The sequence below is a fragment of the Pieris rapae genome, chromosome 10 (assembly GCF_905147795.1).
Source record: "Pieris rapae chromosome 10, ilPieRapa1.1, whole genome shotgun sequence".
NCBI classification, from domain to species: Eukaryota; Metazoa; Arthropoda; class Insecta; order Lepidoptera; family Pieridae; genus Pieris; species Pieris rapae.
The window spans coordinates 1,160,430-1,176,967 of record NC_059518.1 but is presented as its reverse complement, the minus strand read 5'-3'; the positions used below and the strand labels follow the sequence as shown (position 1 = coordinate 1,176,967).

The window sequence follows — 16,538 nt, the reverse complement described above, 5'->3', positions numbered from 1 at the left end:
GTATTAGCATGCAAGCTTGTATAATATATTCTGAGTAAGCGATGCGATCGCGAAACGTGAAAGAAAATGCTGATATAATGCGCGTACCTACTTAATTCCCGACACGTACATTTCATTTTATTCCTATCTGATGCTTTTACGGAAATTTGACTAAATATTCTTGTCTAACTCAGTTCAAATAAGTTAAACGTGAAAACGACCCATTTTCGTTAACTGAAAAAAAGACGTAATTATCTATGATTTTTCATAGAACAGGGAGCCAATGAAAGCTAACCTGATGTTTAGTGAGCCGTACAGCCGCCCATGGACAGTAAAACTGCTGGAAGGCGGCCTTTTAAGATTTGGTACTCTTTTTTTGAAGAACCCTGAGTCGAATTGGGTCGGAAATACTTCAGGGAGCCGCTTATAAGTTTCATTTTTATCTAATTTTGTCTATGTTAATATATTCAACGAGTAATGTCCCAATATCTTGTATCCAAATATAGAAACGTACCGCACTCGATCGTACTTACTGATTTATACATACGAATTTCATGTTTGTTGTATTGCACGCATAAATATATTTGTTCCAAACTGCAACACAGATTATACCACACACTCTTTTTCTTTGGAGTCTTTATTACTGAAGTTTTTGCCTGTCTTTAAAAGTCCTAACTGATAAGACTTGGTAGCTCCATACTGTTTTATGCGCTTGTCCCATAAGATGTCTTAATGTGATCACACCAAGCAAAGCGAAGGTAAGCGATCGAGCTCGACTTCTGCTATCACTCCTCCCTACCATTACCAGATTGTCGTCACTATTCGGTTCTCTCTTTGCCAAATTAGCTAAGAACCTGAGATAAATGATAGTCGACAGACTTGATCTGGTTGAGAATGGACTTGTTTCAACCACCACGTAAACCGTTCCTTCTTTGGCTACAGGAAGACAGAGGGGAGACAGGATTATAATTGGTACTCTACTGTTTTCAACAACTCCACTTCACTTCCATGGGCATCTCTCTCTACATATACCATGACTGAACTGATAGTGCCCCGGTGGTAACAACAGTTTCCCTCTAGAAATAATGGAAAAGGATAAACGTTTCCCATACACGATTATCACCGTCAAAAAATCGGGATCTTTCTTAAGCGATATCACTTAGCATCAGGTGAGCCTCCTGCCCATTTGCCCCCTGTTCTATAAAAAAAAGGCGCAACAGAGACAACAACATCGTCCTCTTGTTGGTTCTTTAACACACCATCTTGACAGCACACAAGTATAAAAAAATTATCTAATTACAATTTTCTTTTTCTGCATTACGGATTAATAATATTAATAGTAGGTCATATGGATTGATTATAGTTACAAAACGTCAAGTCTTCATTTGTATATCTCTATTGCATCATTAAAACTGTGTCATAAAACCCATATGGGTGTAATGTATCAGTATTATCGTTTGGGATGTCGTTGTGATTCATAATGAATCATTGGTTTTCTAAATACCCTTATCGAAACCGGTGATTTTATTTTGCATAAAAAATCTTTCTAACACTGTGAAGACGAAATATTGTTGATACATTTATTATTACACTTTTACCTTAGTACAGGACTTTCTTCCTCTTTGTTTCTTACACATAGTTAGAATAACTACAGTCATTTGTAATGCGATTTAAGTACACAATAATAATAATATATAAAGCCCTTTATTCGCTGACCTTAAATCTTATTCACGAAGCAAAATAATTCATTTAATAGCAACCACTTTGGTGGGGTTGTCTGTTGACATACGCCTCCCCCAATTGTTTCCACGTCTTCTTGGCAGGCCTTCTCCATCCTTTGGGTAGATCGTCCTTTTAATCGATCGATCTTTTAATTTGTACACAACAATAATACCGACACATGAATTCTTCAATTGAAAGTACAATTGTATTATTATTTTAAGTTTTATTATTAGCTATATACGCTAATAATAAAACACTGTATTCACAACTCTTGTGGACTCGGCAAAGTCAAGCTAAAAGGTAAAGGAGATGCAGCCAGTTGCAGGAGGCATATACTTCTTAATAACCTCTTATTGAAAATATTATAATCAATTTTGTATAGTGTGTATATTTTGTATAGATGAATGATGGTTTCAAGGAATAAATGAGGCAAAACTATAATTATTATTATTCTATTCAATATGCTTTATCACTCTTATGAAACTAGTAATAAAAAAAAAACAGTAATATACAAATAATATTAAAAAAAAACACTAACTTTCCTATCATATCTATTACAGTGGCGTGGAACACTCCGCCGAGCTGGTGGTTCTGGCAGCAGCTTCAACTCGACCCTCACGATCACACCAACCGCTCAGTCCCACTATCTTATGTGTAGTATGAGGGATTTTGGACACACAGCTGGTGGTGATGAAGCCGAGCTGTTGCTATGGTTACACGATGCGAGGAGATCACAGCCGCTGTCAGAGAGATTTCGAGTTCGCATCGCAAGGGATGGCTTCTCGAACTATATAGACCGACTGCATGCAAATAGTACTCTTTTTGCGGTAAGTTATATCTAATGTAGTAGATCCTGAGATAATTGATATTGGTACATGTAGCCAGGCTGGAGTCTCTGCATCTTTTATGGAGTTTCTCGGATTAATACCTGCTGCGGAGTTTTGTTGAATACTCCGTGGCTGAATACGAAATTCTATCCTATTCTAGACGTCCGTAGATCCACAACTGAGGGGCTCCAGGTTTGGCGTACTGTATTTCTGAAATAATTCGACTTAAGTTCTGTCCCTCAAGAGAAAGAGAGTACTAATTCATAAAATCCCGGCAACGTACCTACTTAACGACTGCGATAAAATGTACAGTGTTCCAATAAAATTATAATAAAAAAAGGATGAAATGTTATTCTAGTTTAAACGCTCGCTCTGACTCAGTACTCTAATATTATATTTAAAAAAAATATGCATTGTCATGATTCATCATTAAGAAATAATTATTTAAAATTATATTCTAAATTTAATTTTCGAAATATCTTATTTATTGTTGCATATGTAAAAAATATTTTATTTTTTATACTAAAATGTGAATTATTTGCAATGAATTAACTCGAAATTCACCATGGATGTCAAAAATTCTTTCATTACGCAATTGCTTCAGTATCTCTGACTTATTTATTTCCGTTAGTCAACATTTTGGGCCTTGGCGTGCGTTAGAACCCAGGCACCAATGAATAAATGCAAAGGGAAATCAGCGTATAGTATTCCTCGTTCGTGCTCCAATTTCACCATGCCTCCCGCTGATAGAAGATCTTTGATAATCTGAGACAAACCTTTGTTTTTAATTTATACTATTTATTACTTAAGATGACTTCTCTTCCGTTCACCCTTGATTTGAGAACTGGCGCTAAATATTAAAAAATAGAAGCATTAATTGTATATTTCTTATTTTATTCTTTTGTTACCTAAGTATATGAATAAATGATTTTTGACTTTGACACAATGAAATGGTAAATTATCACGACAATTGGAAAAAGATTTCAATGTTTATAATTTATGAACTGATTTGTTACATTAGACATGATTAGGCAGGTGTAACAGATCAAGTTACATGTTACTAAGCTACATGGGTATAGTGCCTGTATATTTGATTCGTCAGTCCTGTTGCTAACCGATACATAGCGATATATGAACGTGATCGTATAACGGTAACTCAATAGATTTTTATTCTACGCAATTGATACTATGCGGTAAAGGAAAAACTATATCACATTGTCTTGAATCCAAAAGTCGACGGCGTGTATGAGACACAGAACTGATTATTTTTGCTTATTAAAAAAACTGGGTGGTTTATAGTTAGAACGTGTTCGAACTAGTTCTTCAACAAGTGTGTAGCCTGTCTTGCTTGTATAACTGTTCGTCATGATTCATCAGCAGTTTAAATTATCATAATTAAGAAAGAGTTTTTGGAAATCTTATTATTAATTTCCAAGTCTTTGAATGTTAGGTTATCAGAGGCTGTCACTCAAATGCCGGTAACACCCATTACAATAGGTGTCCATAGGCTGCCAGGTTTTGTCGTCCCGTAGGCTTGTTTGTCCATGCTTTATATATATAGTTCACGTTATATGCTTAACACCTTATACCATGTTACTACATGCTCTTGATTGGTTGATTTGCCTCTTGGAATACATTAATGTTCGACGTTATTGAATGAGCTGATCTGAGTTATGCTATGGCGGTAATTTTACGATAAGAATGAAATTCCCCCTAAAATATGGTACTTTACTAGTTATTTCCAAATGGTGTTTATAAATAAATAAATCAGTGATACAACCTTTTTAGGTTTTTGACTCAGATATATGTATGGTTCATGATAATTTGTGAATGTGCCTGACACACGTCGACTTTTTTCGGTCTAAGGCAAGCCGCTTTTATCACGTTTTTTCTTCACCGTTCGCAAAAAAGAAAGCGCTCAAAGAAAGTCCATTGGTGTACAACCGGTCATCGAACCAACAACCTCAGGGATGAGAGTCGCACGGTGAAGCCACTAAGCCAACAAAGTAATGTAAACTAACCCATAAACTATGGAATAATAAAGCTTTAATAGTAATAATGAATAACGTTATTTTAAGTTTGCATTTGAATAATATGTTGATTCAACGTTGAACGGTGACTTGCTAAAATTTCGTATTGTTTAGGGGTTTTTATATTTCCTATCTGAATATGTGTCATTGCTATTATCCTGCATTTGGCATGTACTTATACTGTAATAGGTATTTAAATATACATTAAGCTTCGTAAGCTTCTGCAGATTTGCCTGCGGATTTCGTGTGTGGCCTGATCCTTAAAGATTCTAGCTTTTGCCTAACTTATAACTAACTTCTAGATTCTAACTTATAAAGAATTAACTACATAGAAAGACTTAGTATTTAGAGCCTTTAGGTAAGTATCAACCGGCAACGCAGTCGTGGCCTTCTGGAATTGGGACTATCAGTGGGCGGCGGTATCACTTAACATCAGATGACCCGGTTGCCTCATCTATAATAAAGGATCAGACGCACTGGCAAGTCTTCTGCCTGGTCCATATACCAAAGGCAACAGTACCACATGACACCAATTTCCTCTTTTTGTCTTTAAACGATCTAAAATTCGTTAAAACTAATTTAAATTGGTGTTTAGTCATAATTTGTATTTTCTTCCAGGACCTCTCAGCGACGGATCTGTCTCGTGAGTTATGGCTTGTGGCATGGGTTATTCGTGTGGGGAGGTGGTCAGGCGCAGGTGGCATGGGTAGCGGGACAGGGGAACGTCGAGGGCCGATAGCAAGGAGGCCTCTAGGGGCTGGGGTGCTGCCTCTAGCGGAGTTTTTGAGGCAACCAGAACAGCCTTCTGTGGAAAAGGAGTATACGTTTAAGGTGAATTAAAGAACTCAGAGTCGTCTTTTAAATTATTCGTTTCTTTATTATTATTTCTTTAAATAAAAAACTTCGTAGAACTAATTGAATCTATACTAAATGATAAGTAACCGTTAATTCATTATGAATGATCCTATTACTATGTATAACAGTTTAAAATATCTAAAGAGCATTGCTATTTGGTATATTAAATTGACGTAAGAAATTACCTTACATTAATTTTAAAAGCTGCATATAAAAATGTCCTTTTAAGTTAAATTTCAGACATCATTAATATTAAAAAAATCCTCACTGAATCTCACGATTTTCGTATTGTATTGATTGTATTTTAGTAAAACTATTATTAATGAAATGTGTACTGTGGTGTGGTTCAGACAACAAGTGATTTTTTGGTGATTTTAATCAATAAAATAATCTTTAAAAGAATATCATTTAGATTTTTCTAAATAATGTAATATTTTGATTTCGTTGGAGTTTGTTTGAATAAACCATAATGTTATTTGCATTGCAGGTGTACCAATGTGAGGAGAAAGATTTTCACCAACTTCACGACATGTTAATACGCAAACAGACAAACAAATGCAATATTTTACCAGGACAGCCGAACTACGGTGAGTTTGTTGTCATAAGAAATTCTAGCTGGATAATGCTAATCATTACTTGAGGCTTCGATTTCACTTTTACACAGAAAATATATCTCTGTAACCTATATTAAGCCGTTTCGATTTTTAACCAACATAAAAACGAAGGAGGTTTCCTTTAGAGCCAAGGTATCGTATAGAAAACACCGTCAATCTCATCTGTCTCCAGTCCTGAAAACGCCTGAAAACGGCTTTCCTGGAGATTTTACCAATCGACTACTACTTGCTATCAAACGCCGAAAGTTGCAGCTTCCCGAGAACGAGTGTAACTTTATGTACCTAAATCCCAATTTTTTCTGGTATGTAACAGCTATACGTGATATGTGACCTGGAATGGTCATATATCACGTTCATTGACCACCTATGAGAAACCAGGTTTGCTTTCGTCTTTCCTTTCAAAAATAGTGGCGCTGAACACTTTTTGATTTGACTTTCTTTCGTCAAATTTATTTGCCGGCGATCATTTATTAATGAATAGGTAACTCTGTCGATAATATTCCTTCGCCTTACGAGCTAGTAAGAAAGAAAATAAAAGCTTTATTATATTATAAGACCCCCCCCCCACATCTCTGTCCCCCTGTCTCACAATCTGTCCTATGCTGATACAGAAAATATACTTATTATATAAAAATAGTTTAGATATTTTCTGTATCAGCATAGGACAGATTAACAAGATATTGTTTAAGATTTGTACTGAATGTATGTAATGACATTTTTGAAATTTTTGTGATAATGTTTTTAATTAAGTGGTTTATGAAAGGGCCTCGTAAGGAGAAAAGGCGTTAAGTTAACTTTTTTAAACTCTTTTTTAACTGTTGTTGTTAACTCGGACATAGGAAGAGAAGTCCATTGGTGTACGCTCAACGTACTAGTCCAATGCTATTAATTTTTCTGAAGGTTTTTAAAATCATATTATATTACAGGCATCGTAGTAGCCTTAAGGCTGCTAACCAATCAAGGCAGTATATCTGAGGCTGTGGCATCCGGAGCTACTGTGACCGCTAAAAGGGGATTCCCCGACGTCATAATGCCAGGAGATGTCCGAAACGATCTCTACTTGACATTGGAAAGGGCAGAGTTCGAAAGAGGCGGGAAGAGTACGGCGAAAAATGTCATGGCGACTGTTACTGTGCACGATAATACCGGACAAGTTATTAATGTATGTATATGTTACGTGAATTTTAACTTTTTTTACATAACTGTCTTATAAGACATAATATAAGACAAGACTTGGTTATAACCAATCAGTAAATTGCAACTTTAAATAAAAAAATATTTGTTCTTTGTCTGCCTGTAGCAGACCTCATTGGAATTCTTTAATAAAAATATTGAATCCTATGCTTGTATACTTGATCCTCCTTTTATTATGTATATATTATATTAATATTGTTTAGTGAAGTAAATAAAATGTTTATAATGCCATGCCTATTATTAAATGGATGGTGCTTACTATTAATCGAACTTAATGTACAACTTTCTTTGCAAATATCGATTATATTTTTATCAGTGAAATCGTATTAGGAAAGTGATTGGAGGATGATGTTTCCAGGATTGCGTTTGGGGCGCCAGTGGAACGGGTTCTACGTTATACGAGTCGTTAGTCCTGTATCACAACAACAGCCCAGCTTGGGGCGAACAGTTACGCCTCACCGTTCCCTTGGAGACGTTCACTCACGCGCACGTTCGGATCGAGTTTAGGCACTGCTCAAGTAAGTACTGAGATTAGAATAGGATTTCGGATAGTTTACATTAAAATGTTTGTCATCTCTTTCTTTCTAGATCTGTGTGTGTTTTTCAGATCCTGTCATTTCTATGTGCAATCTGCCACTCTCTACCATGTATTAGCAGTTTTCTTAATCTGGTCTTACCTTCTGAATTGTCTTCTTTTTTTGTTTACTGAAGAAATGCATACATACAATACATGATATTGGACTTTATAAGAGATGAATGTTTCGTATCTTATTTAAAAAATAATACTTAGGTAGCATGCTAAACCATTGTTTTTATACTTTTCATAGCTATAGGCGTAGAATGAAAGTTGGAGTTTACATAAAAAATAGGTAAATGTAAAATGTTTCTTAAATTACTTGACTAAGATAGTGATTCTTTTAATACTATTTAAAGAAATCACTATCTTACCACTTGCCACCTGGTCTATAAAAAAAGCATATACAACTATGTTTTACGTGTTAAACGTGTCTTTGTCATGCGTGAAAAGAGAAAAAAATAATTATGCACATCATAATAATCTCTACATAAAACTTACATTTTATAATTAAACTATTGTTATTTAGTAGTTATAAGAATGCTCGGCATAGGACGAGTTAGTTTTGTATTAGTAGCAGAGTATTGATAGGAGTATAATGTTTTAAATCATTAGTGAAATTTTTCGTTAGTAAAGTGGTTGAAGATTAAAGGGAACACACATGACACGACGCGAACACAGACAACTATATAATTATAAGTATATTCGTATTTTCAGCACGTGATAAGAACGAAAGGAAACTGTTCGGTTTCTCGTTCGCGCGATTGATGGAGGCAAGTGGCGCCACCCTCAGGGACGGATCACACGAGTTGCACGTTTACAAGTGCGACGATCCCACGAAGTAAGTTTCGCTTAGCCCTACAGACACATGTGACTGTAGGTGAGGTTCAGAAATAGGACAGCGTGATATAAGTCAATTTCCAGCACATTTTTCGGGAGTCACGCTTAGATCAGTATTGTTTCTGTTTCTCTATTTATGTACATGTAACACTACAGTATCAGTTTGTAACTCCTCTTTTTGTTTTCTGACGTCATAAGCTCAGACAAATATGAATTAAATACCGTAATTATTAATTACTAACCGCTGTAGAGCTCTGGATCCTTCGGTTAGAGAGAGAGACTAGAGATTTCTATATATATGTAGAGAGCGTGCGACTTTCATTCCTAAGGTCATAGGTTCGATCCCCGGCTGTATATTAATTGACAATTTATTTAACATTCGCTTGAACGGTGAAGGAAAACATCGTGAGGAAACCGGCTTGCTTTAGACCCAAAATAGTGGACCGCCTGTGTCAGGCTCAGGAGGCCGATCACCTACTTCCCTGTTAGAGTGATCATAAGATGAATTTGAATTTGATTCATTGTGTGTGATTAACACACACAATGAATCATTAGGGTAAACTTGTAGATTGAAAATTTAAATTTCTCAAAAAGTTTTTTGAGAAATATGTATATGCTTAGAAATTTAGTTATACTAAGAGTTAGTTGAGAGTTATATCTAGCCCTAGTTAAAAAATAACTATTTAATAGAATTAAAAGTCAAAGTTAACCATAATATTTTCTAGGTTATTAACAGCTAGCTATCTATCTCTGGCTTCTTGCGCTAATGATACCGCGCGTGCGTCTTCTACAAATGGAGTGGTTGCATCGTTTCCTAGGAGTACCAAAGAAAATTGTACAATTAGTACAGTGCTATGTTCGACCAAACTTACTCAAAATGGTAAGTTAACCTACTAGCATTTCTTCTATTTTTTATTTATTAATATAAAGCTACAAAAAATAAAAAAAGTCTTTTTATAAACCTACAATAAAATAAAATTTATATTAAGTTACAGTAATTTAAAAATATATATTTTTTATATAATATGTACACCTACAATAATTTTTAGAAATTATTAGATTTGCATAAAGCTGCAATAATTAAAATAAAACGATTTTACATATAAAATTATGTATTATAAATTAAAATGTTAAGAAAACAAGAAAATTCATTTTGGGACCTTTTTTAGTTGGTTACATTGATCGTGGTTTTTCGTGATGAATTTAAGTAACCTCGGGTTCGACATATAGTTATTTTTGTGCTTCTACGAGCATCGTTTATTAGTTCTGTGTACCAATAAATTATTATAATTGTTCTATACAGAGGATCTCCTGGCATTACTCCAATGGCGGGCGCATCCTGAGAAAGTGCAGGAAACGTTGCTTCGAGTTTTGCGATTGGGAGACGGACTCAGTTGCGAAGAGCTCATTAAATTCCTTCGGGATGTTCTGGACGCATTATTTGCCTTGTTTTCTACTGAAGATGGAAACAGGTATTTATAATTTTCACTTCACATTTTCATCTTTTTCACTTTTAGCACTTCATTTTACATTTCGTGAAATTTGTAATTTTTTGTGGAGGAAGCATGGTGTTCCTCTAACCTAAAAGGCATGTTCGCACTGTCTCACTATAAAAGCCTCCAAAGGCCCAACTTCTTTAGTGCTTTTCAGGGTATGATGTCATTGCATTAATTACAAAACGCACATGTTAGTTTAATACATTTTTTATTTACCAGCTACAATTTCTAGATTTGGGCTTCAGATTTCAGAATCTGTTCCGTTCTTATCTTCTCTCTGAAAAGATACATATATATGGCCTGTCAGGAGTTTCTACGACCTCTGGTATCAAATTCTTAAATCACTGGGCTAACGAAAGTTAATTGAATATTTAATAATTAATTATTAAATTGTATGATTTCCAGCACACCTCATTCCGGCACAGTGTTCCTGGTGCTTGTTTCGATTTGCAGCCTTCTGGATGAGAGCCGATTCCAGCATTTCCGACCTGTTCTCGACGTTTATATCGAGGAGCACTTCTCAGCTGCACTTGTTTATAAGTAAGAGTGTTTTTAAGTTAAAACAAATATTAACTTAATTTTATTAACGAGAGCCAAAAAATTTAATCTATTGACGCAAATGTACTACAATCTGTAATAAGTTGTTATGGATAAATATATATAATTATATATGCGTGCTGATATTTTCGTTTCGTGTTTTATTATGTATAATTTATTTATCAATAATATAATTTGAGTTGTAGTTGTTTTTGTACGTATACGTATACGTACACCAATACGTTCTGGATATATCTCAAAAATAAGCCTGTTAGGACATCTGGAACATATAGAACGAATACGACTTAATTAACTAAAGTAAACTGTTTGCAGAGGTTTACTCTCGTCCGTGCAACATTGCGCCGAATGGGCGGCAGGCGCTGAAGGGCAGGAACCTATCCGCAAATGCCTGCGGTCCCTAGGGGCCGTCTTCAGATTGGCCGTTCGATCGCGGTGCTTGTTCTCCCGAGCCACGGGAGGACAGTACGAAGACAGCTTCAGAAGGGATGTCCGGGCTGCCTTGCACGCTTTGAAGGCGCTAGCTCAGCACCCGCATAGGGAACATTTGGCGCCTGCGCAGGTATTTAAGTATAATTATGGAACAGGTGGCACTGATACGTTCTTGAAAAGCCCTAATCGATACATGGACTTGTTCCCTCTACACCACTTAGGGATTAGGGATGTTGAGACCCATTAGTGTCCAAAGGGTAGGCGAAGGACCCTGACTTCTGCCAAAATTCCTCCCTTAGCGGCCGTTCAAGTATTACGTATGCAGATTTACTGATATTAATATATTTATATTATTGAATAATTTTTATATATTTATATTTTAAGCAACCGTAAATGATAGTCGACCGTCTTGCGGGGATATTACCTATATGTATAAAGTTTTTAAAGCCAAACATAGATGGCAAAGTTTAAATATGCAAATTGTCATTTTATTTTAAAAAAGCCATCGGAGTACTGAGTACTGTCTTTCCTAACATTTCCACGTAATTTCTCTATACGCCTACGATAAATATAAAAGTCAAAACACTTTATTAACCCTCTGATTCGGTCTGGGCTTAGGTGGCCCTAATGACATCCTGGGCAAGTGTGGCCAAAGAGGTATCATCAGCTCTCGGGCCAGTGGAAGCTGCGAGGATATCGGCTTCCATTTTGGATGCATTTGCTGCTAATGTTCCCGCGCCATTGGCTAGAGCCAGATTAGCGGCTGCTCAGGAGATATTGAAGGGACCACTTGGACAGGAGCCAGGTAAGATTGACTTTTATTGATTGAATGGTACCGCTATAGTTTGTGTTTCAATGCGTTCGTTGGACACAGATAAGTATATACGTAAAAACTACTCATATGTATGTCCACAATTTTTATGAAGATTTTTGTTCAATTTTTGATAGATTATATTTGAAGTCAGTAACTTTTTTAAATATATTTAAAAAATCATAAGCATAAATGGTAACTACATCGGGTCATGATCCATTTAAAGATTACTTAATAAAAGATATAAAGAGAAGAAAGAGATACGGATCTCTTATTGGAAAACCATTTTTTTATGTAACAGGGGGCAAACGGGCAGGTCTCATCTGATGTACTTACATTGCCTGAAGGCTCCCAAGAGTGCCTTTTCATATTTTCTCCAATTAATTTGTATTATAATTAGAATAAAATAAATATTACAGAAGCAAGGAACATAGTCCTGACAACCGCCTGCCACCATCTCCGTGTACATTTGGCTAGAAGAGACGAATTAACGCAATGTGCTGATATGTTGAGCGAGCTGGTGGCGCTTCTATGGAGGAAGGAGGACACTGAACAGCTGGATGAAGATGAGCTGGACCCAGATGTCGATGTCCTGTGTCTGAACACGCTGGATGTCTTGGTGGAAACTGTTTTGCATCTCATCGGTGGAAATTCCCCTGTGCTTGTAAGTTTTATTTTTCACTAAATTTTTTTTTAAATTTAATTTCAATAAACATGGTGTGTGGTGTGTGTGAGTTGGAAACCAGATTTAAAACTCGGCATATTTGCCTTAATTAAGTCGTCGACTCAATTTAAAATGCGTCTACTGACAAATCAGTACCTTTTTGATACATTAGGGTTCAATGGTGGCTGGATTACTTGGTGTGATGGAGTTGTTGAAGCCCGCTCATTACCAGCGATTGTGGAGCCATCTAGCGCCGCATCCTCACGACAGGAAGCCTTTGAAGGACTTCTTGATGCGAGCATTCCTTGTCTTCAGGCATCTCGTGGAACAAGATGTGAGTATTTAGAAAATGCATTTAGATGAAATGCGTGTGTTTGAAATACATATTTAATAAAATTTAATGAGGGTGATCCATAATATTTTAAATCGCCTGATGATGTGACCATCATTAGATATTTGCTTGTTTTGTTTATAGTATTGTCTTTTATTAACATAACTTTTAAAGAAGAATACATAACTATAATCCGTTAAAAAGTGTTTTTCTTTAAATGTTTTGTTTATGCTAAACGTTTTTTAAATATGAAAATGTTTTATTATTCATTAGTTACGCTCTCAATTTTATAATTTCTTAGTTTGTGCGCTTTTTTGAAATCAAAGGAAATTTTTAGTAGTATATTGTCATGCTTACTTCTTATATCCAAACCAATTTCTTCATTATCCTTACGACTGACAAGTGTGTGTCTTTCGTGTTAAGAATATGTCGTAACTAAGTATTTAGTCGAGTACATACTTTAGTGTGTGTGTGTCAAAGGCCACCCAACCGTTCTTTGTGGTACAGGTGGTACCGAGTGGTGAGAGGAAGACGTCTTATGCAAGAATTATTTAATTCATATTCAAATAAAACTATACTAGATGATTCTCTGAACAGATTAGTCATTATTGACTTTAAAATTTTTAATTAATTTTAATGACACGCCAAAATACTGCCAATCTGAAAGATAACGAACGAGGTCAAAGTTATTCAGGAGTAAAATAATGTGCAATTTCCCAGGTTTTTCCATCTGACTGGATGGTGCTTCGCGTACAAAGTTGCAAGGTGTTGTTATCCGCGTTGCAAGACTTGGCTAAGCCGCTTTTGGAGAGATTTTTGGGAGATGAACCGCCGCAATTTGATTCTCAAGTAAGTCAGTCAGTTTTTCATTAGGTTTTATAAGATATTTTCTGTTATGTTTTTTAAAATTGTCTTCAGTAATACTCGGTTTTTCAATTGTTTTTATTGGATATTATTTCATGTATCTAAGTATATGTTTCTAGACGATTATCTTTTATATTTCCTTTAATTAATTGCCTGAAAGATATCGCTTTATTTCTAAGCTCATGTCATTTTTATTATTCTGAAGGGTTAATAAATAAATGATCTAAAACGAACTGCCCCTTATTTACTATATTATCCATACTGTGTGTTATTATTTTTTTAGTCATAATAAAGTTAACAGAGAAATAACATTCCACAATTATAATATTTCAGCTCTGGTCCGGGTATATGGAACTCGGAGTCGCCCTGGTAACCTCGAGTGCGTTGCAGACCGAAAGATGGACTGGCAGGGGCCCCGATAGGGGAGGCATGAGGGCTGCAGCTGGTCTGCAAGTGCTGGCTGTCTGGAGTAGGCTTGGTAAATATTTTTTATAAGATACAAATTTAGTACCATTTACTTTGTATGATTTTGGTTGCTTAGAATCCTGCGGAATTTTTTAAACTTAGCCAGAAGCAAAAAAAACTTCTTTTTTGTATTTTTAAATAGAAGTCGAATGATTGGGCAAATCCAGCTAAAAACTAACTTCTAACTTTAAAACCTGTTTTGAGTAGCTTTATGAAGCTACTAACTTTAGGAAGTTTGTATTTTTTGTATATAAACAACATTTAAGACGATCATTTCACAGAAAAAAAATCTGCAAAATACCTACAACAAAATAGAAATATTTTTTTTTACTTACTTAATTCAAAAAACACTAAATAAAATATAACTCTTAAATTACAAAAATCGCGGAACATACTTGGGGTATTATTGTACACGCCCAGGTGTGAAAAATATATTGACTTTACTAGTTGGACCAACCCTGTTAATGCTTTTGAATGAGAATTCTTGTCAAGAACAACTTTCTTGGATCAGCTATCTATGGAGCGATAATGTTTCAATTGCTTTATTACTGCAATTACAATTACTGATATTACTACTTTATTCGTGCAATTTTGATGGTTTAATGGTAAAAATGGTATGTCACTGGCCTTAGTACGTATATATAATTTAATTATTTAAGTATGTTTGACATCCTAGTGGACAAAAAACTGTGTCCAGTTTGTGTTTCCACCACACCAACTTCTTTCTAATTATGTATACAATAAATAAATAATCCAATTGAGTTTCTTCTAAATTAATTTTTCCATCGCCATATTCGTTACAACTTTTATTTACTAATTCTGATCTTAAATATTATTTCTAGGAGCCGCACAACTCCAACTAATTGGCGCGGCGGTTGGTGCCTTACTGGAAATAACGCTAGTGGGAGAACTTCGGAGAGCGGCGTTAGGCGCTTTAGTCGCCTTGATGGCAGCCGAAAGGGCCGCCACCGGATCCGCGAGACGCACCGAAGCGGCCCTGGTCGATAAATTGGACTCGTTGGTCGCCGACAATAAGGCAGATGATCATTATCGACGCTTGTTTGATACCGTGTAAGTAGAAATTGAGGAAAAATTAAATTAATATTTTTATTGTACTTTCAATAAAATATTGCCAGTTCTATTCTTCCGTTCTACATTACGTACGTTTTGAGAACTTGCAGTAAGTCTAAAATTAGAAGCATTTAATATGTTTCTTATTTTTACTTTCATAAGTGTACACTATATGAATTAATGATTTTGAATTTTGATTTTTTGAATTGGAAATTGTGTGTGGACTTAAAATTGTAATTGTAAGGTAGATTACATTTTTAGCTAATTTCATGAAATTTATATTTGTTGACGCCGCCACAGGGAACACTTGAGCTCGGTGTAAGTACTTACAAGTAGTTTTACTGTTAGAATTTTGGGGGGAATAAAAAGTGAAAAACAGTTGCAATTTGAGGGTAGATCAAAAATCTTTGGATTATGTTGTCGCTTAAGTTGCTTAACAGTTCTCATATTGTATTGTATTATTTGAAGATGAATTCATTATTTTGCAGTGTTTAGAGCTTTGCATTGTATTAAAGAATTAGTTTTCCTGCTGCCTTAAACCATTTTTGTACAAAAAAATTGTATTCTGAATAGCAAAAAACAATCATTTTCTAAATTTCCCAAAAATTCTTCATTATGATGAAACAGAAAATTTGTAAGTTATGGATATTTGAAGTAAACAAAGTCTTTACACATTATAAGACGACTAGACATATCGAGATTAATTCGAATCAAATTCCATATGCATGGGGCATATATAGGAATATATAAATAGAAATAATCTGGAGAGATATTTAAAATAAATTTATTGAATGTTAGTCTCATGGAGCGAGTGTCGACGGAAGGCTGGCGCGAGGCAGGTGCCGCCTTCGTGGGCTGCGTGACCAGGCTTTTGGAGCGTCTGCTGGATTACCGAGCCGTGATGCAGGGCGCGGAGCATAGGGACAAGAGGATGTCGGCTACTGTTAATTTGCTGGTGAGGGCTGCTAAGCACTTTAAATTTAACTTAAACAATTCTAGGTGGATATTGTGTTTTTCAAGTACGTAACAATTTTTTATTCGTTTTTAATTGTGAAAAGATCAGATATAAAGAGAAACTTTTTTAACGGATTAAAGTTATGTATTATTGTAAACGTATAATACTTTAAATATAATTTTAAATTTAACCGACATTTCACGTGTTTTACAGCGTGCGTGGTCACGGTGACTGAAGACAAAGGTGTTGAATGTCAAAA

The 16,538-nt window shown here is 35.3% G+C and overlaps 1 protein-coding gene across 1 annotated transcript in view; it reads left to right on the top strand.

Annotated features, from left to right (window-relative positions):
• The window catches only part of LOC110997491 (dedicator of cytokinesis protein 4), a 60,258-nt gene that overhangs the window by 31,301 nt on the left and 12,419 nt on the right, over nucleotides 1-16,538 (top strand). Inside the window, exons 6-22 of the mRNA XM_022265671.2 lie at nucleotides 2,262-2,528; nucleotides 5,177-5,389; nucleotides 5,901-6,000; nucleotides 6,954-7,189; nucleotides 7,580-7,739; nucleotides 8,513-8,636; nucleotides 9,361-9,515; nucleotides 9,939-10,107; nucleotides 10,537-10,671; nucleotides 11,002-11,248; nucleotides 11,737-11,923; nucleotides 12,349-12,593; nucleotides 12,766-12,927; nucleotides 13,645-13,773; nucleotides 14,122-14,266; nucleotides 15,096-15,324; nucleotides 16,123-16,279. Of these exons, the coding sequence (XP_022121363.2) occupies nucleotides 2,262-2,528; nucleotides 5,177-5,389; nucleotides 5,901-6,000; nucleotides 6,954-7,189; nucleotides 7,580-7,739; nucleotides 8,513-8,636; nucleotides 9,361-9,515; nucleotides 9,939-10,107; nucleotides 10,537-10,671; nucleotides 11,002-11,248; nucleotides 11,737-11,923; nucleotides 12,349-12,593; nucleotides 12,766-12,927; nucleotides 13,645-13,773; nucleotides 14,122-14,266; nucleotides 15,096-15,324; nucleotides 16,123-16,279 (3,060 nt within the window). The remainder of the gene's footprint in view (nucleotides 1-2,261; nucleotides 2,529-5,176; nucleotides 5,390-5,900; nucleotides 6,001-6,953; nucleotides 7,190-7,579; nucleotides 7,740-8,512; nucleotides 8,637-9,360; nucleotides 9,516-9,938; nucleotides 10,108-10,536; nucleotides 10,672-11,001; nucleotides 11,249-11,736; nucleotides 11,924-12,348; nucleotides 12,594-12,765; nucleotides 12,928-13,644; nucleotides 13,774-14,121; nucleotides 14,267-15,095; nucleotides 15,325-16,122; nucleotides 16,280-16,538) is intronic.